The sequence below is a fragment of the Ictalurus punctatus genome, chromosome 14 (assembly GCF_001660625.3).
Source record: "Ictalurus punctatus breed USDA103 chromosome 14, Coco_2.0, whole genome shotgun sequence".
In the NCBI taxonomy this organism is placed as follows: Eukaryota; Metazoa; Chordata; class Actinopteri; order Siluriformes; family Ictaluridae; genus Ictalurus; species Ictalurus punctatus.
In genome coordinates this window covers 241,840-265,090 of record NC_030429.2, presented here as the reverse complement: position 1 = coordinate 265,090, position 23,251 = coordinate 241,840, and the positions used below count along the sequence as shown (strand labels likewise).

The following is a 23,251-nucleotide window of genomic DNA, read 5'->3' as shown; positions in this document are numbered from 1 at the left end:
TGTTTGCACTGATCCAGTTTTAATTATTCTGATATATCCACCACCCAAGTCCTTACAAATCTTCTTCTCTGAGTTTAATGAACTAATCACACTATAGCTTGAACCATCTGTTGTAATAATACATTTTTTTAAAGCTGTGAAACACGTCTTTTCTCTGTGTAGTGGACCTGACACATTAAAACACACACTGTCACAGAGTGGCACAGTATTAACACACAGATTCTTTCTGATCTCCTTTCAGAAGAAATCGGCTTTTGAAGTGTTTCTCCCCACTTTTACGTCGGTCTCCTCCTCAGCGTTAACGCCCTTTCACACTGAGCGTGTTATTAGCCCACACATTAGCCTTCAGCTAATTCATGCCTGCACGATAGGTGGCGCTGACCTTGTCAGAGGTCGGTCATAACGGAACCCAAGGTGACAGGATGCAAGTGCAGACACACAGACACACAAAGAGTGTTAGCCCGTGTTTCTGCCTCAGCGCTAGTCCATGTCTTCTCTTTCTGACTTTCTATCGTTCTGGTTTTTACGCCAGACTTTTATTTTCACATAGCCAACCAAACAGTTTTACTACACACCCAATATTAGAGCGTAGTCTCAGTCTGTCATTCACACACACACACACCCACGGGTGGCATGAACTCTGATATACAGAAACCCAAACCAAAAAAAAATTCTGTGAAAGAAAATCACAGCACAATTAGAGGAAATAAACCATCATGCAGCACAATCTGTAGCTACAAGTATGACTGAATCTCTCTATGTGAATCTATGTGAATTTTGCTACATGAACTAAATATCATAAATCCTGTACAGAAAAAAACATGCTTTCTTGTCTTTATTTATTCATTTACATGTGATTCATTTACATGTGATTCATTTTCATGAGATTCATATTCAAGTGATACATTTTCATGTGATTCGTTTACTAATTTGCTTCTCTTTAAATCCAGTTTTAGACTGTGATATTAAAATGGTCTTTCCAGATTATTACTTGCTACACTGTGTGAGATAACCCCAGTAAAACTGCCTGAATTATATAATATAATTTGTTCACCATGTTAGGTTTAAATCCTCTAAAAACAGATTCACAATTAAATAACACTACATTCTTCAAAGCATTGGCATGTTCTGCTCACTCTCACAATCCTCCAAACACCAAAAGTCTCCATAAACAAATGAGACAACAGTGTATCCTACAGAACCCGAACGTTGTCCACAATGTGAAAACAACTCGGAGAGTAAACTGGACTAACTAACAAAATTACCAAGACTGATAAACAGTCTGCACGGAATAATAAATATAATGTCCTTACCTTTTAAAGACTTGTAACAAATAATATAACAGTATAGCACGTAAAGCCGAGGAGATAACACTAATAAAATGAAATAAACAGAAACTCTAACCCGGTCAGAGCATCGAAACAGAGAAGCACATTAACACAGAAGTAGATTTTAAGAGGAGTGAGTCACAAAATCTAGGTGAAGTAATGCAACGACAATATCTTCAGTAAGAATCTGAATTCTGTGGAGCTGGAAGGCCGAGTGCAAAAAATAAAAATAAAAGAAGAGTGAAAGAGATTCCGCTGTGTAGGTGATGCAGTTCACCCCGATATCAAGAGTTTAACATAATCTCCTGCTTCCACCGCTGAAATAAAGTCCTTCTGGACACCGTTATATGTAATGCGAAGACGAGCCAGGTGAAGTATTCCATAGCGAGCGCCCTCAATACCACGAAGTTGACGCCGAATACAATGCTTTCTGTACATTTTGTGTATTAATATCACTGATTATTTCATCCAGCGTCACCTGGAGCTGTTAAAGGAAGTGACACTAATACAGTTCCAGAAGACTTCAATTCCCACAAAAATATGAGAACATGAACAAGCACAGCCTATCTGTACATCTAAACACGAGGGTTGATGTAAATATTTATAATGGACCAATACTTACTTGCCTTTGTATCAGGTAAATCCAGCATACAAGTACTCTGCACTTACGCAATCATGACTGAAACCCTAGGCACAATTTCAATCTCCATCTGCATCAACAGAATCTTGAACATAAACTTGTGGAATATAAACAAAAACTTTGAAAGCGTAAATGAAAACTCTGGCAGCGCATTCGCAAACCATGATTAACAAAAAGGAAGCTTAGAAAATTGTTAATAAAGAATGCTGTTAATTCGAAGACCGTGTTAAATTCATGTCACTGAGTTCAGTTTCAGTGTTCTTCTTTCTCACTGTATATTTTTGTTAATTTTTTTTCTTGAAAAGTTACATTCAATACTTTTGGCACAAATTTAATTCCAAACTTTTCTCATCCTGTGCACGCCTATAACTTTATCTCAAAGTTCCTTAGTTAGCATGCTCTTTGGTCTTCATTTTCAGAGTTTACTTCAGATTCACAGTCTGACCAATGGCACTTGGGGATCTTTTATCCAGAAAAGGTGAACCTTTTTTAAATGATTCACTGGTAACAGCCAATTTTAAGCCAAGTGTGTCTTTGTTATGTCTTTCATCTGTATAAACTTGGAGCTTCCACGGCACACCAGTTGAATACTTATGAAAAATAAAAATTTTCACCTTTTATTTTTTTTTTCTAAAGATAATGCTGACAAATAATGTATTTGGACTTTGAAAACACACACAAAAACACACACAAAATCAAATGACTGCATTTACTGTGTTGAATACATTTTAGATTTACTGACGAACAAAACAGCAAATTTTAATTAAAATTTTTACATTTTCGTAAAATTTCAATGTTTCTCTATCAAACAGAGATAAAATCTTTTAAAGAGACAAGTTCTGCTGGTGGCACTTCCAGTCTACAGTATATTTCAGCAACTTGTCATTTCAAAATAACAAATTAGCAAGAAAAAAAAGAATCTCTGGCTTTCTTCAATACTGCTTTGTATGAAACAAAGCGTGTGTGTGTGTGTCCATTTCTCCTGTCTGGGCAGAGAGGTTCAATCTTAATGGCAGAATCAGTCTCAACTTTCTCCTAGTAGTCTCAGACAAACACTTGGTTGAGGGAAGAAGGATGAATTTCGGAATACTGTAGACTCTGGAGTAGACGCTGCACCGTAGCACTCCGACCCTGAGTCTGCTTCCACATCACCAGGGCTGCCAGCACCTGACTGTGACTGCTGTGTGGATGATCTGCACGGCAGCGGGTGATCTCTACCGATGTCAAACCCAAGTCCAGCAGCACCATCTCCCACTCCAAGCCGAGCCGAGCCGCAAGCCTATTCAGCTGCTGATCAGATGGAACCATTTGAAGAATGTCTTTAGGAATGGCCCACTGAGCTAAACAGAGAGAGAACATTATTTTACCTACATCCCCAAACTGTATGTCTAGTTTTAAACATTTAAATCTAATGCAAAATTATATTAATTTCAACATTTAATTTCAACTGAGCCAATACCACTACAAACTTTTTTTGAATAAGAAAAAAAAAGCGAACCAATATAATACAAAAAATTAAAATAGAGAAAATGGACACCTCTGCAAACTTCTAACTAACTACCACTGAATTGAAGTCACAATAAAATTCTCAAATTTACAGTGGCCTCACTGCAGTGCTGATGCCATTTCTGAGCAGTACCGCATCTATTCTTCTTTTGCTCAAAAGAAGTTAGATATCGGACTGGCATCCTGTCAAGGGTGTACCCCGCCTTGTGCTCGATGCTCCCTGGGATAGGTTCCAGGTTCCCCGCGACCCTGAAAAAGGATAAAGCAGTATAGAAGACGGATGGATGGATGGATGGAAGTTAGATATTATTTTTGTTTGAACATCAGAGGTTGAAAAAAAAAAGAAAAAGTTCACATCCCCAGTTTGTTTTGAGAGAACCGTAGTTGGAGCGTTTTACATACACCATGACGTGAAGCTACATCTACTCCAAGCAGAAAAACAAGGCTGCAAGTATTCACTGAGCAGAGAGAAAGAAAGGCAAAATCAATCCTCATCGAAAGAAACTAAAGCACAAATCCTGATTCACACTAACAGATTAGAAACTAAGAAAGACGTGCAAAGGCAGAATCTAAAATTATAATTATTGGAAATCAAAAGATAAGATTATAAAGGTGAGCAAATTATTTATCAGAAATGTGTGTGTATTAGAGAGAAAAAGACAAGAGAGATTACCGTGGCAATCAAAGAAGAAAAAAAATAGAAAAGGAGGCAAGGCAAGGGTTTGTGATATACACCTTCCTCAGTCAGAGGTTATAAAGAGTAACACTGTAGAGGTGTGTAAATTACAGAAGGCGATGTCCGATGCAGAAATTTGCTCTGGCCCCATCCTAACGTGACAATGCAGCTTACAGCAGGTTATGGTCGCTGAACTGCTGGATGTCCAAGGGGTGCTCCGAAAACAATGTAGGCTTTATAGATAATTGGAGTAGTTTTGAGGGCAAGGCTGGCCTATTATGGCAGGACGGTATCCATCAGAGAGAGATACTTTGTATATATTGTAACCTTAGTTTTGACAAGTATAGGTCAAAGGTCAAAAAGATATACATCCTAACTCTCTATGTCTAGATCAAAGGTCAAGATCATAAAAATATTAATAGTTATGCTAAATCTGGATCACATCCATTTGTTACCATACATGGTGCGGCGATGTGTTTTCCACCCCACACACGCTGCACACATGTTCTTTCTAACACTCTGTGGTATGTCATAAAAATATATATATAGTTATGTTAAATCTGGTTCACATCCATTCGTTACTATACATGGTGCGGCCATGTGTTTTCCACCCCACACACGTTGAACACATGGTCTATCTAACACTCTGTGGTAGGTCATAAAAATATATACAGTTAGTTCTCGGTCCCGGGACACACAATCTTTTCCTTTCACGTAGAATATGAAGCACTATGAGTCAGGCCTAGGTCAAAGTCAACACTGTAAAACCCAGTTCAGATGCATTCCCGCGCACACACACAACCCACATACGTTGCACACATGGTCCTTCTAACACTCTGTGGTAGGTCATAAAAATATATATAGTTATGTTAAATCTGGTTCACATCCATTCATTACCATACATGGTACGGCCATGTGTTTTCCACCCACACAAGTTGCACACACGTTCTTTCTTTTCACATAGAATATGAAACTCTCTGTGGTAGGTCATAAAAATATATATAGTTATGTTAAATCTGGTTCACATCCATTCGTGACAGAAACGTTACCATACATGGTACGGCCATGTGTATCCCACATCCAAACAAAAATATGACACACACACACACACACACACACACACGTATGGACAAACGCATGCATACGAACCTGCTTATAAAAGTCGAGCATCCCTCTAGGATTTATAATCCTCTGTACTTAGAACAACGTGTGCAATCTTACAACATGGCTGATGTTTGTCCTAACGCGTCGAAAAAAGCTCACCCTTTTTTGGGAAGAATAGAAAAAATGTTAGAACATGAAAAGATTCAATATTGGATAATGTCAAACGGATGTACATCCGGGTTTATTTTCGATGCAGAAAAAGGAACCGTTTTGCTTTTCAAGTTCTCGGTCCCGGGACACATCCACTGGAGCCGTGCTACAGAGAACGTAACTTTTAACAAAGGTGACTGGAAAAAGTTCAGAAAATGGTGCAAGGATTTTGACTACATTGTTAGAATGGACTTCTTTTCCTCGGATGCGTACAGATGTAAATGGAACAGTACATGTAACAGTACAGTAAATGGAACATCTCTTCAATGCAAATACTGTATCAGAGCAACAAATTTCTCCAAGAACCAAGTTTCACTGCACTGTGCTGCTGTATTAACCCGTGACAACGCCGGTATGACCGAACCAGCTAGCACGATCTGCAATGCTACTTCTGGCAAATCGATGAATTATTCCAAAAAACTGGAAGAGACAAAGAAATTATGCAAATAAAAGTAAGGCTAGAAGATGTCTTATTCTGAGATAATCAATATACTATTCTTGATCAGAAACTCCACCTCCCCCCAAGACTCCTCCCCACACGCTATATCAATGAGTCTGAATACATATCGAGTCAAAGTATTCTGAACGTCAACCAGCAATATGTCTTGTGAATTCAACCCCGTTTTCTACAACTCTGATGCAACCCTGTATGCTGATGATGATGATGATGTGACCAGTTCGGGTTTTGAAGACGGTGAAAACCTAGGAAAAAGAAATCTGACCTATCTGACAACGAACGATGAAGCCGACGGGTGTATAACCAACACTGTGCTAACCATCATACGTGCTGTTACGGGGGAACTGCTGGACAGAGTTATCCAACAAGATCTGAAGGACAACTGTCCTCCTTTTTGTACACTCTGGATTTTGTGGGATCTGGCAACCTGAAGTGTCACTGAGGAAGCAGCACCCTTCAAGCTAACGCTATTACATTAATTTACATTAATTTCTTCTAATCTCTATACTTTAAAATTATTTACCTTACATTATACAAATATAACTGACACCACATTAAATAAAACAATCGTAACGTTGCGCTGTCGCAAATTTGATCTGTATTCTGTTTTGTTTTTTTACAAAACATCCGCGACTAGCTTGTAGCCTGTAGCCCGCTAGTATCACCTACCGCTAGCCTTGTTTACGTTTCACATTTCTCACTTACCGCTGTTCTGTTTTTAAAAAACAAACAAACAAGCAAACAAACAAATATGTCTGCTGTCTCTCCGGTTTTGAGTGCAGATGAGGACTCGCTTGAGCTTCACATGGTGCGGCTGGAACTGGAGGATGTGGAGAAGCAGATCCGCGGCCTACTCGACAAGCAGGCCCAGCTGCTGGAGCGACAAACTGCGCTGGAGACATCTTGTGCCTCTGCACACATATCCAAGGTAAGCACACAGCGTGGCATTTCCACTCCCAGCCCCTCTACGCCGTGTGTTTCTCTGTGCAGGGACCGTGCACCTAGGACTTTCCCAGCCGTGGTCTCCGTCACGCCGGCGCCAACACACCTCGGGCCTTGGGTGAACCAGCGGCGAAAGGCGCGGGCTGGACCTCCTCCACCTCCGGTGTTCGAGATTCCAACCAGGAACCGCTTCGCCCCTCTCCGCCAGACCAGACCCAACACTGTGATCGTCGGGGACTCCATTGTGCGGAACGTCCGTGTAGCCTCATCTAAAGGTAAGGTGCGCACACTCTGTTTTTCTGGTGCTTGTGTCCTTGATGTCGCTGCGCAGGTATCCGGGATCCTGAAGAAGGACGAGCGCATTGGAGCGGTTGTGTTGCACGCGGGGACGAACGACACCAGGCTGCGGCAGACGGGGGTTCTGAAGAGGGACTTCTCCAGCCTGATCGAGACGGTACGAGGCAGATCACCTACCGCGAAGATCATCGTCTCTGGACCTCTTCCCACATACAGACGTGGAGCAGAAAAGTTCAGTAGACTTCTAGCATTAAATGATTGGTTAGTCTCTTGGTGTAATGAGCAGAATCTGGTGTTTGTCAATAACTGGAATCTGTTCTGGGAGCGTCCTAGGTTGTTTCGTCCTGATGGCCTGCACCCCAGCACCCTTGGAGCGGAACTGCTTTCAGACAACATTTCCAAGGCGCTACACTCCAAGTGACTGCCTACCGTAAGTACATCTTCCAATAACAACATTCAGTATAATCAATGTTCAACTAAAAATCCGGCAAAGGTAATACATACTATAGAGACTGTGTCTGTTCCCCGAGCTATTCTAATATATAGAAAATCTCGGAAAGTCGATCTTCGTAACCTAATTAACATAAAATTAAATCATATTGAATGCACAGCCAGCACTTTTGATCTGAGGCTAGGACTATTAAACATTAGATCTCTTGCGTCTAAGGCTCTTATTGTTAACGACATCATTACTGATCAGGAATGTAATTGAATGTGTTTAACGGAAACTTGGATTAAACCAAACGAGTACATAGCATTAAATGAAGCCAGTCCTCCTGGATACAGTTATGTACATCAGCCTCGTTCAACTGGTAGAGGAGGAGGTGTTGGACTCATCCATAGTCAAAATCTAGTCGTCACACAAAAACCTAAGCATAAATTTAATTCTTTTGAAATTCTTTATACCAGTATAAGTTATGTAGCCACAAAAAATAAGTCAATTCCTCTGATTATTATTTACAGACCCCCAGGGCCATATACTGAATTTCTTAGTGAATTTGCAGACTTTGTCTCAAACCTGGTTGTGTCTGTAGACAAAGCATTAATCGTCGGAGACTTTAATATTCATTTTGACAACCTGGAAGACCCTCTGAGAACAGCGGTTGTGTCCATCTTAGATTCAGTAGGGATTAATCAGAACGTAATCGGGCCTACTCATAATGGTGGTCACACTCTTGACCTCATACTAACATACGGACTAAGTATAGAAAATATTATCATTTTTCCGCAGTCTGAAGTTGTCTCAGACCATTATCTTATCTCGTTCATAATACGTATTGATCATAATATTTCCACCTCGTCTCGCTACCGCGTAAAACGTACCTACACATCAGCTACTGCACAGAGCTTCATAAATAACCTCGCAGAAACATCAATTAGATTTGGATCACCGTCAGATCACACAGAACTCGATCAGGCGACTGAAAGCTTGGAGTCAACACTCCGCTACACGCTAGATAGAGTGGCTCCACTCAAAAGGAAAATAATTAGAGAAAAAAAATCAGCACCCTGGTATAACGATCAAACGCGAACCTTAAAACAGACAACTCGACAATTAGAACGTAAATGGCGTCAAACCAAACTGGTGATATTTCAAACAGCATGGAAGGAGAGCCTACTGAAATATAGAAATCTCTTGGCGATGCTAGAAAAATCTATTTCTCCACCTTAATAGGAGACAACAAAAACAATTCTAGATTCCTTTTCAACACAGTAGCAAAATTAACTAGGAATAAAACCACTACAGAGAGAAACACTCAATCATTACATAGCAGTGAAGATTTCATGAAATTTTTCAATGATAAGGTTGAAAATATTAGACGTGAAATACAGGCCATTAAATTAAAACCAGACAGTACTGTAACAAACCCATTACATGACAATGTAGCAATATCAGATCAATGTTTAGAGTGTTTTGCTCCGCTTAGAGAGACCGAACTAGCTACATTAATCTCTTCAGCCAATTCATCAACTTGCATACTAGATCCCGTACCTACATGTTTGTTTAAACAGATTGGTCCAGTAGTAATTGAGCCACTTCTAAATATAATCAATTCTTCCCTAAGCAGTGGCTATGTACCTAAATCACTTAAATTAGCAGTTATTAAACCCTTGATTAAAAAACCTGATCTTGACCAATGATGACCTGATCAATTGTCCAACTATAGACCAATATCAAATCTCCCCTTCATCTCTAAGATTTTAGAAAAGGTTGTAGCAAAGCAGTTATGCTCGTACTTAGATAGGAATAACATTCATGAAATATATCAGTCAGGATTTAGACCTCATCATAGCACAGAGACAGCGTTAGTTAAAGTAGTAAATGACCTTCTACTGACTTATGATCAGGGTTGTGTCTCGCTGCTTGTGTTACTCGACCTTAGTGCAGCTTTTGATACTATAGATCACACTATTCTCCTTGATAGATTAGAAAATGTTGTTGGTATTAAGGGAACAGTTCTCTCCTGGCTCAGGTCTTATCTCACCGATCGTTATCAGTTCGTAGATGTAATGGTGAATTCTCCTTGCGTACTGAGGTTACTTTTGGAGTTCCACAGGGTTCTGTTTTAGGCCCACTGCTCTTTACTTTATATATGCTACCCCTAGGTCAAATTATTCGTAAACATGGAATTAGCTTCCACTGTTATGCTGATGATACACAGTTGTATGTTTCAGCGAAGCCAGAGGACAGACATAAGCTTAGTAAAGTTGAGGATTGTGTAAAGGACATTAGACATTGGATGTTAATTAAATTCCTTCTGCTTAATTCTGATAAAACAGAAATACTTTTATTAGGCCCACGTGTAGCTAGAAGTATTCTTTCTGATCACATGGTTACTCTGGATGGTCTTTCTGTTTCATCATGTGCAGCAGTTAAAGACCTTGGAGTGATTATTGACTCCAGCCTATCATTTGATGCTCATGTAGATAATATTACTAGGATAGCCTTCTTTCATCTCAGAAATATTTCTAAAATAAGAAACATATTGTCACTACATGATGCGGAAATACTAGTTCATGCATTCGTCACCTCTAGATTAGATTATTGTAATGCCATACTGTCTGGATGTTCCAGTAGGAATATAAATAAGCTCCAATTAGTCCAGAATGCAGCTGCTAGAGTCCTAACTAGAACTAGAAGATACGACCATATCACACCGATATTATCAATACTGCATTGGCTCCCAGTAAAATCTCGCATTAATTATAAAATACTTTTATTAACCTATAAAGCACTAAATGGTCTCGCGCCACAATATCTAAGCGACCTTTTGGTTTTATATGATCCGCCACGCCTACTTAGATCAAAAGATGCAGGCTATCTGACGGTACCTCGAATAGTGAAGGCTACAGCAGGGGGAAGAGCTTTCTCTTATAGGGCCCCACAGTTATGGAACAGTCTTCCTATTAGTGTTCGGGACTCAGACACAGTCTCAGTGTTTAAGTCTAAGCTTAAAACGTATTTGTTTACTCAAGCCTACCCTGACTAGATTCTGTTCTACTTTCTCCCTCTCTCCTTTCGCCGAGCCCCACACGAATTTATGGAGATACTAGAGATCCAGATCCTTTCTGCCTCTGGATGGAGCTCAAATCTTCTTTAATTCCAGACTGCTGGGACTACGGCTGCTCCTAACGCCATACAGACTTCATATAAATCCATAATGAACTTTTTCACACTATCTGTTGTTACCCAGATGAGGACAGGTTCCCTTCTGAGTCGGGTTCCTCTCAAGGTTTCTTCCTCTTAAAACATCTTAGGGAGTTTTTCCTTGCCACCGTCGCCACTCAGTGGCTTGCTCAGTTGGGATAAATTCACACCTTTAATATCTGTATACCGTGTTGATATTTCTGTAAAGCTGCTTTGAGACAATGTCTATTGTAAAAAGCGCTATACAAATACAATTGAATTGAATTGAATTGAACTGTCACGGCTGCACGATCGATCACCCGAGTCAACTCCAAACACGCGTGTTTGTTCGATCCTGAAGAGTACTATCTACACCTAAACACCTACAGATTGCTGAAAAAACTGTTTAAACCGTGGTTCAAATACACATTGGCAAGAGGTCTGAAACTGTGTGGAATCAAACACACTCCTTCCCTGGAAAAAATTCAAGGCATCGCTGAAGCCAACGTGTGTGAATGGCGAGACGAGCCTCACATCAAAACCGTGCTGAACGAGGTCAAGGAGAAAACAAAAGACGTTTTCAACGAGCAAGTGTGCGAAGACGTCGTAGATTACTGGAAGTTTCACTCATCTCTGGAACCTGCTGAACCATCACATACATGGGAAAGTTCAAAACAAGCCACGTCTATTCTGACTGCGAGAAAAGTCTGAAGCCGATTAAAACAAAAATGCTGAAGACATTCGTAAATAGCGTGTGTCCTTAACACATAGGTATGTAACAAGTTTTTATATGTATCGCTGAAACATTTGAATGTAAAACTAAACATGTATCTAAACCTGCGTGTGTTTAGAAAGGAAAATGTTACTTTGATTGAATATGTAATACCTTACTCACGTGTTTTGAGATAAATGCTTAATCTACACTGGTGTTTGATCATTCTTGCCTTGACACTCGAAATGACTGAACGATTGATGAAGAATATATATTATACACCGTCAGAACCTGGTTCGTACGGTGGTGTTGAGAGTTTGCAAAGAGCTGTTGTTGAGAAAATAGGTAAAAGAGCTAATGATACTAAAATAAAAAACTGGTTAGCAGAGCAGGATGCATACAGTCTACATAAACCAGTATCTACAAAGTTTAAAAGAAACAAGGTTTTTGTGAAGAACATCGATGAACAATGGCAAGCTGATTTAGTCGATATGAGCAACTTGTCAGAGAGTAACGACAATGCGAAATTTATGATCACGTGTATAGATATTTTATCCAAATATGCCTGGGTACATGTGTTATGAAACAAGACCGGAATCGAAGTAACTAAAGCTTTTGATTCCATTCTAAATGAAGGTAGGGTCCCCAAAAAACTACAAACTGATCAAGGAAAGGAGTTTTTTTAACAAAAATTTTCAAACATTAATGAAAAAACATGACATTATTCACTTTGCTACGGGTACAGGGCAAAAAGCATCGGTGTGTGAAAGGTTCAACAGAACGCTAAAGACCAGGATGTGGAGATATTTTACCGCTTTTAACACGAGAAAATACATCGACATAGTTCAGGATTTGATTCAAGCGTACGATCACAATTACCATTCCAGCATCAAAATGAAACCTGCCGAGGTCAACGAATCCAATTCCTTCAGAGTATTTAAAACCCTCTACAGACTGTTCACACCTAAATTAAAGAAACTAAATTTCAAGTTTAAAGTCGGTGATATCGTTAGAATTTCTCGTTTAAAAAGACAGTTTGAGAAAGGATACGAGCAAAACTTTACGGATGAATATTTTACAATCTCCGAACAGATACCGAGAGATCCCCCAGTGTATAAATTACAAGACTATGATGGTGAAAAAATTGAGGGAACATTTTATGAACCCGAGCTACAAAAGATCATTATCGGTAAGGACAAGACATTTAAAATTGAGTAAATCTTGTTTGAAAAGACCCGAAACCAGAAAAAAATCTGCCTGGTGAAATGGCTGGGTTGGCCCGATAAATTCAATTCGTGGGTTCCGGTCGAAGATGTAGTTAACATAACAAAAGGATCACCGTGAACAAAACTGAAAACTATATTCATTAAAACATGTAAGAGTCTGGATTCTTTGTGACCCTTCCAAGCAACGTGTCGTTGGATATTTACCCTAATAATAAGATCGCGCATTACACTACTACTAAATTCGCCAAACCAATCGATTTGAGCAGAATATGGGAAGTCTCGCTCGCAGAGGTTCAATATATCCAGAGTTGGTACTCTGGATGACAGAGGAAGACAGTATGGATGACAGAGGAAGACAGTATGTGTCATATTATTCAGAGGGATGGAAAGAGAACACAAAACAGTAACTTTAATATCACTCCAGGATATTATAAAAATATCGATGAAGTGGTTAGTGAAATCAACAACAACATAAAGAAATTGGAGCTCGGAATAGAGCTATTCTATAACCTTCTGAAAAATAAAATACGCATCGTATCCCAAAAACATTTTGCGTTCAAAGCTAATGGAAAATTAGCATATAGAACCAGAAACGCCTAACCCCTCTGATATTCACGCAGGCTTTTATACGATGTATGTTTATACAGACGTTATTGAGTATCAACGAGTTGGCGACAGTTTTGCTCCGTTACTGAGATGCGTACATATAATGGGTGAAAACAACAAAGTCGTCACAATTACTAATGATAAGTTGCATTACATACCTCTTACCAAGAACCACATTACCGATATAGTAATCGAAGTCAAAATGGATCAGAACAAGCCTATACCTTTTAGTTACGGGAAATTTATTGCTAAACTACACTTTAGACCCGCTAAACATTCGTTCCGTATGTAAAATGATGGATAGGGGCTACGTTCATCCGCAGACCTACGTGGATTATTATGTCCACCAGGCTGGAAATGGCCTTCCGGGGTTTCAAGGCGCCCCCACCATGTATGGGTCGGGGCTAGGAGGACTGTTCAAGGGTCTTTCTAGAATGGCGGTTCCATTCCTCAAAAGGGGTTTTGCTATTGCAAAGCCTCATTTAAAAACAGCTGCTAAAGGGTTCGTAAGTGACGTATTCAACAACATTATGAGCAAGACACAAGCTCAGAATCAAGACGGATCGGGGCTTGCGTTGATTGCACGTAAAAAAATCTAAAAGGCTCCCAGGACGTCGACACGTGGTTCCTAATAAAAGACATATGGTTACTAAAATCAAGAACAGTGTGAAAAAGACCGAGCAGAGAGGCAACAGGCACCCTTACATCTCTCACAAGAGAAATCGGCGGAACATTTTCTAACATCATGGCGTTCTTACACAGTCTATCCTCAGAGTGTACCAAGACAGAATTGGATATTTTCACATTACCTTTTACCCAAAAGAGTATCGAAAAGTACACTTATGTCGAAATACCTCCACTTTCCGCTCTTACGGACAATGGGCCCCTGGAGTTCTACGTGGCTGGAAACGGGGAGGATTACCTCGACTTGAACAACACTTTTTTATATCTGACCTGTAAAATCGTGAACCCCGACGGTTCCAATATAGCTAACGATGCAAAGGTTGGGGTCGTTAACTACCCCGTAGCCTCACTTTTTTCACAAGTGGATGTCATGCTCGAGGATCGTCTTATTTCTCAATCTAGCAGTACATACCCATACCGTGCTACCTTTGAAAGTCTTATCAACTATGGAAAAGATACACTGGAAACACAATTTTGCACCGGGCTATTCTACAAAGACACAGCGGGGCATATGGACACCACAGACCCGGACGGACGAAACAAAGATCTCAAAAAAAGGGCCAGTTTCAGTGCTGAAAGCAACACCTTCGACCTGATTGGACACATTCACTTGGACATATTTTTTCAGGATAAACTTTTACTGAACGGGATCGATTTGAGGATTAAAATGGTTCGCAGCAAAGCTGAATTCTGTTTGATGAAGGAAGGAAATGCAAATTTCAATCTGAAAATACTCAACGCTTCTCTTTTTGTGAAGAAAGTAACCGTCTCACCGTCTGTAAAAATCGGTCACGGACAAGCACTTCTCACCGCCACAGCCAAGTATCCGATCGAAAGAGTCTGTTTGAAGACCTTCAGTCTAGCTGCAGGGAGCCGCATTTGTTCACAAGAGAACCTTTTCCTCGGTCCTTTACCTAAAACCATTATCTTTGGGATGGTAGACAACGATGCCTTCAGCGGGTCGTACAATAAAAACCCTTTTAATTTTAAACATTACGATGCAGAGTTTATCGTGCTGTACGTAGATGGTACGCAATATCCTGCAAAGCCGTTTCAGCCTGTTTTTCAGTCCGGTAACGTGGTCCGTGAATTCCATTCTTTAATTTTAGCATCAGGAAAGCAGCTGAAAGATCAGGCACTGTCGATAAACAGAGAAGAGTACCTGAACGGATATACTTTATTCGCTTTCAACCTGAATCCCGATGATGACTGTGGGCAACATTTGTCATTAATAAAATCGGGCAATATGCGATTGGAACTCAGATTTCGTCAACCACTTCCGATCACGGTGAATCTAATCGTATACGCCAGTTTTGACAGCATTCTAGAAATAAACAATCGAAGAAACGTGCTCATCGATTACCAGTAACTCATGGATACCAGAGAACTAACGGAGGTTATGAGAAGTTGTCCCGAAATAGATAAAATATTCCATGGCGTGATGGCCTGTGACGAGCTACCTACAAGTACTCTGAGAAAGTTTCCAGCTTTATTCATCGTAAACACACATCCGAGACACATGCCGGGTGAGCACTGGCTAGCGTTATGCCTTAATGACGAAAACACAGGAGAATTTTTTGACTCGTACGGAAACCCTCCAGACTACGAACTCTTTCCTCGATCGATTCGTTATTTTTTGACAAAGAACTGCTGCAAAATAAAATATAACCCTGTACAAGTTCAAAACTTTATGTCGGTTTGCTGCGGGCAACACTGTGTTTTTTCTGTGTCACAAAGCTAAAGGTTATTCATTTAACCGTATTATGTCTATGTATAGCAAAGATTTAATTAGAAATGATAACACTGTTGTGTCATTCGTTAAAAAAATGTATCCTAGAGTAAATAAAAAGCATTCAAGTACATGTGTACAATGTGTTAACTCTCTAGATATGTTTCATGAGATATCTTTAGATCTTTTTATGTCAGATATTTTGCGTCGAACACCGCCATTAGGTATTGCTGAAAAGGGTATATTTAGGTTGGCTACTGTCTGTAAGAACTCTTTCCAACCTAAAGGCCTCCGTTCGTCGGATACTCGATGAGGGGCCGTGAGATTTTTAAGCAAATCCACCATGTGAGATCCTTTGATAGTGTTTCCTTTAAAAATAAATTCACCGCTATCGTTCCACGCAGCCCCGGCTTTTAAAAGTTTTTCCATAACGTACGAAGTGTTTCTTTTGTTTCTAGCAGAAATGTTAGCGAGGACCTCTTGCACGATCTCGTCTTTGGGAGGTTCGGTCACCGCTGCTTCCATTTTGCTTTCCGATATTTTAGGTAGAGACAGGGTCAATTGAGCGGTTTCCTGCTCTCCTATTTTAACCAAGTTTAAAAAATTTTGCAGCACAGACGCGTAGAGTTTCGCCTTATCGTATTCGTTCAGATCAGTCCTTGATAAAATACCACGTATTGCATCGTCCAAGTTGTTTTCAACAGTCTTTGTTATGGTTTCCTTCTCCGCGGCGATGTTTCTAAGTTTATTTATCTGATGTTGAGGGACTAAATACATTTACTTTAAAGTTTTTTCTTCTTCTTCGGAACATACACAACCGGCTTCTCCCCCGGAAACAACCCTGAACGGAGACGAAGTTCTTCTGGCGTTTGTGCTTTCAGGTCAACAAATAAATACCCGTAAGGTCTAGAGACGGCATCGAGAAAGCATTCTAAAAAATACTTCCTGTTACCCGGATACATTTGACGAGCCAGTATGCTGATCTGTAATTTATCTCTAGGGTTTTTAAAAAGAACCATGTAGTTGGTGTTCAGGTTGATTGTTCTACTGGTCTTTCCTTGAAAAAACAAGTTTTGAACGAGGTACATGACGCTCAGATTTCTGTGGTGGGTGTATTTTGTAAAAGCCTTTTCTACTTCGTCATTTTTACTGGCGGATTCCATCAAGTCATCGATTACCAACAAGTTTTTTTTATTTGGAGGAAATAGTTCGTCATCACACAAAGAATCAGGGATTCCTTGAAGAAAATGTATTTTTATTCTGGTCAATAATTCATCATATAGAGGCTGCCAACACGTATAACACCAGACAATGTTTTCCGGAACAACCGACATTGCCTCTTTACAGTTTTCCAACAACATTTTGATAAAAAAAGATTTTCCACTATTACTCGGTCCACATACGATACATGAAAAGGGAAGTTGCATCCTAGCGTCAAAAGCAGTCACGTTCATATTTTCCTTTACAAAACACATCAACAGAAACTATATACACATATATACAAGAATAGTCTTAATATCCGTAAGGGAGAGTTGTAAAATCAGATAATAAAACACGCTTATCGTACACAACCCTGAACCTTTTCAACTGTGACTTGTTTCTCAAATGAAACCCCTTTTTATCTCTCATGATTTGGTTATGCGTGGTTACAAGATGACCTGTATGATCCGGATTTTTCACTCGCTCGTCCACCAGTTCTGTTAGTGATTTCAAATTGACAATTTCAGAATTGATACAATTTAAAGTAATGCCTTTAGCTTTCATGGTTGTTTTTCCTTTCATGGTTTTGTAACCGTAGGTTTTAGGACCTGCGCTTACAAATTCCACGATTTGATCGCCATCATCGAGTTCGCTGGTAAGACCACCCAAGTAATCGCTTAAGGGCGGCATCCAGTCACCTTCCTTACTTTTAAAAATGACGCTATCGGTGTCTGTGTACAAACAACGCTGATCCAATCGATCCATCAAATTGTACAGCTCAAGTCTAGCGTACGCTGTAGTGAAAATGCCAATGAATACATTAGCGTTTACTGTTTAATCAATCTCTCGTCTGCGTAACGCCACTGTACCATCGCCACCTCCTCATTCAAAAAAGAGAACTGACTCACATTATAAATATCGGAGAACATGAACTGTAAAAACTCGGCAGGATCGCGAATTAAGGTCGTGTTTGATCTGTCTGGTCTTTGACACATCTTACCCCACAACGAATTTAGTGCGAGTTTAGCCACGGATCTTTTGGCAGGATTAACAGTGATAAATTTCGGATCCAACGTAATCCCTTCGTTCTCCTTATATTTGTGAATGTACTCACGTTTAGATGATTCATCATCGACCCAGGACGGATAACCTGAACTTTCCTGTTTGGTCTTGAGGAACATTTTAATATATCTCGTAAAAAGCTTATCAGACCTTTTAGGAAAGTGCCACACTTCAAAAACTTTTAGAATTTTGTAACCTTTTTCGACAGCTTTCTCAATTTCGATAGATGCCCATGTTCCGGTAAGAGCTCTCTCCTGAACCGTATGATCGCATTGTTTTAAGTGATGTTCGGCACACGTTCTACATAGAGGAAAGAGGAGTTTGCTTTTTACACAAAATGGTAGAACAGGTGCCCACAGACCCCTAGGTGGTAATACCTTTGCTCTAATGATACCAAAGTAATATTTCAGAGGTTGAAAGTCACGATGAATGATGATAGGGTGATCGATCGGGTATGTCTTTGTCTTATTTACGAATGGGTAAAGCGAGGTAAAGTCGAAATAATCGATTCTCTCACCAGGTTGAGCTACATAATGCAAGTTTAACGCGTTTGTTCGACCGCCGTAAAGAGCATCTCGAGGGTTTAAACGCTCAGTAAAGTCAAAGTCTTTTAGAAAATTTTGCACGAGATTGGCGTTTTTCTTCATTTCATTCCACTCGTGTTCCCACATCAGAGTGACTTGCAAATTGAGAGTGTCTTGCAAATTCTTAATTCTCTCCATCGATTTTTGACGGATATCTCCGAAGGTTGCGTTTGATTTGGTAAGAGGATGCGGGGTCATTGAGGGAAAACACTTTTCACAGCCGTGATAAAAACACCCAAGAAACTCCAAAACCTTACGGTTTTCACCTTCCTCACAGTAACCATCTACGTAATAGGTACCGAACCTGACGTCACCTTCGTTCAACGCGTAGCGAATGGGTAGGTTTTGCGTTTTTGAAACATATTCGAGCCATTGTATGGAAGGTGTTGAGAAAGATTTCTGAGTGGTGATGGAATTATCAAGCGGCGGGTTAGCTAAAGTGCCTTTACGCAGGAAGTTGGTTCTAAAGATTTTCATGCACACAGATGTGATCGTTATGCATTTAAAAGGATCGACCTTTGTACTATCCAGAATTTCTTGTCTGAAAGCTATACAACCCTTTCTCAAAATTTCTACATCGTTCACACAGTATTCCGCCATCTCTTTCTTGAAATCAAAGACTTTGTCAGAAACCGTTCTGCACCACTTAAAGAATTCTTCTCTATCCTTAGGCATCATGCCATCTACACCGTAAAAGTTAGGGTCAGGATACGGCCCTACGTAATCCTGATGTTCTACGGTGTTCCAGAAATGGGGAAAATAGCCTTTCTTGCTTTCCGAAAAACCCATGGCTTTTGGGATGCTACTCAATTTCATGGGTAAGAACGATAGACGTGATTTGCATCTTATTGTATGGCCTCTATATTTCAGCTCTCAGTCTTCTGTGAACTGTGGATTGTGATCCCTTCACCCCTGCCCTATGGAGCTTGTTGGTAACACCGACTGTTATTTTTGAGTTTTTCTTGCTCTCACAATGTTTCTGTCATCGACTGCAGGTGATTTCCTGGGCTGAACCTTTCGGTGTTTGTTGCGCAGTACACCAATGGTTTGTGCAATGCCTCTGATTGATTTTTCCTGTTTTCTCAGCTTCAAAATGGCTTGCTTTTCCTTCCATAGACAACTCCCTGATCTTCATGTTGGCTTATCCTTTTTAAACGACAAATGTAGTCTTCACAGGTGAAACGGAATGCTAAAACCAAGAGTAGATGTTCAGAGCTATATATATATATATATATATATATATATATATATATATATATATATATATAGTATAAACAATCAATCTAACAGGACACACCGGTCAGTCACGTGTTCCAATATTTTTGCTCACCTACAAACACTTGCTGTATGCTATGTTGTATGTCATTTAACACATCTACATGTAAATACCAGGAAATAAACGCTGAAATGTTCAACTATCTTCTCATATTCATCTTTTGATCGCAAACCCACGTCTTCAGTCTGCAACGAAAACAAATGAAGTGGCTTTGCCGTTCCAATAGTTTAGGAGAGTACCGTATGTCTGAGTGTTTAGTTGTTGTTCTCTGTTGTGCTGCCAACTTAAAGACTTTGTTGCTATATTTGGCAGCTTTTTAGACTTCTTTAGTGTTCTATATTTTAAATCTATTCTTGAATATATTTACAGTAATATAAGCAGATTATTCGATCTGTAACAGTTTCCTTCATATACCCCCCATAACTATTCCCTAAAACTGCTTATTTTATTCTGTTGCACTCTACACTCACCATACACTATTAGGAACACTACACTAACACTGGGTAGGGCTTCTTTTTGGTCTCAAGACCATCTGAATTCTTCATGGCATAGATTCCACAAGATGTTGGAAACATTCCTTTGAGATTCTGGTCCATGTTGACATGATGGCAACACGCAAATTCCTGCAGATTTGTCAGGTGCACTTTCATGCTGCGAATCTCCCGTTCTACCACATCCCAAAGGTGTTCTACTGATTTCAGATCCTGTGACTTTGAAGGCCCCTGAAACATTCATTGTCATGTTTACGATGACTTTTTTGCTTTGTGACATGGTGTATTATTGTGCTGGAACTAACCATTAGAAGATGGTAAATTATGGCTATGGAGGGATGCACATGGTCAGCAACAATACTCAAATAGGCAGTGGCATTCAAGCCTTGATTGATTGCTATTAATGGGCTCAAAGTGTGCCAAGAAAACATTCCCCACACCATTACACCACCTCCACCAGCCTGGACTGTTGACACAAGGCAGGTTGGGTCCATGGATTCATTCTGTTGGTGGCAAATTCTGACCCGACCATCTGTGTGCTTCAAGGTTTGATGTGTTGTGTATTCTGAGATGCCTTTCTGCTCACCGCAATTGTACAGAGTGCTTATCTGAGTTACTCTAGCCTTTATGTTATCTTGAACTAGTCTGACCATTCTCCATTAACCTCGTTCATCAACAAGACGTTTCTGCCGCTCACTGGATGTTATTTCTTTATCACATCATTCTGCGTAAACGCTAGAAACTGTTGTGTGTGAAAATCCCAGGAGATCAGCAGTTATAGAAATACTCATCATGTGGCACCAACAATCATGTCACAGTTAAAATCACTGAGATCACTTTTCCCCCCTCATTCTCTTAATTGATGTGAACATTATCTGAAGTTGCTGGCCAGTATCTGAATGATTTTATATGCATAGCCCAACTGCAACATGATTGACTAACTAGATAATTCCATGAACAGCTAAGTGTACAGGTGTTCCTAATAAAGTGTTTGGTGAGTGTAAGTGTCTTCAGAAATTCTTCCTGTAGCCTACTTTGTCATTCGAGATGCAAATGTTCATGACAAATAAATGAATATGCAAATTACTCTATGACAATCTGGATATTTGGTCAACTTTTTGAGCATGTTTTAGCTACTCCTCTGAAAAGAGTTTGCAACACTGGTTCTCTGTGTTGGAAGTAAGGATGTAAATATAATATTTCAGTTCCACACTACAGAATTCGGTTTTCTCTCAAACTTTACATGCATAGAGAACTTCTTTCTTCATAAAGGCCATTTAATGCAAATACTTTTATCCTGAAAGAACTACAGCATCGGCGACTTAGAGGAAAATTAGCCTTATGACCACAGAGCTTTTAGAGGATCCAACTTTACTTATCAAGCATTGTACTACATCTTGACATTATAAATCTCGCCCATTTCAGTAACTATTTAAAGTCCACAAAACCGCCACACAGACAGCTTTGACTGATTTATAACATTTCTCTTTGTTGGGTCTTGAAGAGTACAGTAATAAACCCCCTGCTGTGAGGAAACTCACCGGTTGTGTTGGACAGCTCTGTACCCCTTCCTCCATCCTGCTCATCTTCATCGGCTAAAAGCAGCAGTTTCTCTTTAATCCAGGGAAAGTCCTGTTCGAGGGATTGCACAAACACATTAAAAGCATTGGGGCCACGGTTTGGAAGAATACTAAGCAGCAGTAACGTCTTATTTTTGTTAGACTTCTGTGACTGAATTTCCTCCACTTGGCCCTCGGTTAAAATGTCCTCTTGATATAAGTACTGAACTATCGTCTCATCCACTACGAGCTGCTCACAGAGGTGCAGTCTCTGCGCTCGGAGAAGGTCTCTGTGCTTCGGCTCCATCAGACAGTTAATACAGCTACATGAAGGGTTTTCTACGGTGGCCGAGAAGTGCAAAACTAATCACAAATATGAAAACAAAACAAATCCAGAAACAAAACAACACATTATAAACACAACGACAAATCTAACAAACAAAACAAGGCAGGAGACACAACGAAAAATCCGAAAACAAAATATTCTTCTTCTTTTTGTTTTTAATGGCAGTTGGCAAACCAACTAACGGTGCATTACCGCCACCTACCGGACTGGAGTGTGGGCAGTAGATTAGAAAACTAAATAAAGCAGAAGACACAATAAATTGGACAAAACGGAAAAAGTTGGTATATTTTGCGAATGGATTACTGACCGCTGATTGGACGACACATCTGTCGATCAAGATATACAGGCAGTACCGCAGGCTGAGGTGCATAACATCACTGTTTACATGCTGCTTGTGTTTCTTCTGAAGCGATAACCGCGTTATCCTGTAGCCGAACAACCGTCCTGGTCCACACAGCTCTGCTCTTACACCATTCCTTACTGCAATTAATGGGGAATAGTTTTTCCTTCTTCAAACTTAAAATATCCTTCTGCAAAAACCTAACACAAGCAATAAACAGGAGCAGACTGGACAGGGGAGATAAAACCCCGAGGAGGAAGACGAAACTTTAAATGGAGCTGGGGTTTTTTGCCGCATAAATACGTCCTGTAATCAACTGTAATGAGGATGTGGTAGAAAGTTGGCTTGACGTTGGACACTGGATATTCGCACATTAAGGGACCGTCTCTAAAGTTACATACGACATTGGTATACACGATTCTAACTTCAATAGCATTTGAAGAGAATGACTTAGTCACATAACCAACTGTATAGTATTCAGCAAGGTGTGAATATAATGCACACCTTTTAGATTTAAACTGTAAAATCATATCTAAACATTGTGATGTTTTTGTACCATATGGACTCAGACACAAAATATCCCATAATGTAAAGCTCAATAGCATTTGAAGGGAATGACTTACAGTCACACAACCAACTGTAAAGTTT

The 23,251-nt window shown here is 39.9% G+C and overlaps 1 protein-coding gene across 2 annotated transcripts; it reads right to left on the bottom strand.

Moving 5' to 3' along the window:
- Positions 1 to 2,663: 2,663 nt before the first annotated feature.
- Positions 2,664 to 23,014, bottom strand: cradd (CASP2 and RIPK1 domain containing adaptor with death domain). Of its 2 annotated transcripts, XM_053685474.1 has the most exons (3): positions 22,571 to 23,014; positions 21,900 to 21,990; positions 2,664 to 3,308 (listed from the first exon to the last, which is right to left on the bottom strand). In XM_053685474.1, the coding sequence occupies exons 1-3, from the start codon at positions 22,631 to 22,633 to the stop codon at positions 3,013 to 3,015; spliced, it is 450 nt and encodes a 149-aa protein (XP_053541449.1). In that variant the 5' UTR covers positions 22,634 to 23,014; the 3' UTR covers positions 2,664 to 3,012.
- Positions 23,015 to 23,251: the final 237 nt, after the last annotated feature.

Bases quoted from the DNA above. Each gene is read 5' to 3' on its own strand.
- cradd (XM_053685474.1), bottom strand. From the start codon at position 22,633: ATGCACCTCAGCCTGCGGTACTGCCTGTATATCTTGATCGACAGATGT. The intron at 21,991-22,570 runs GTCAGTAATCCA...TCCCTCGAACAG, and splicing joins GATGTGTCGTCCAATCAGCG to GACTTTCCCTGGATTAAAGA. The intron at 3,309-21,899 runs GTGAGTTTCCTC...CTCTCTGTTTAG, and splicing joins AGAGCTGTCCAACACAACCG to CTCAGTGGGCCATTCCTAAA.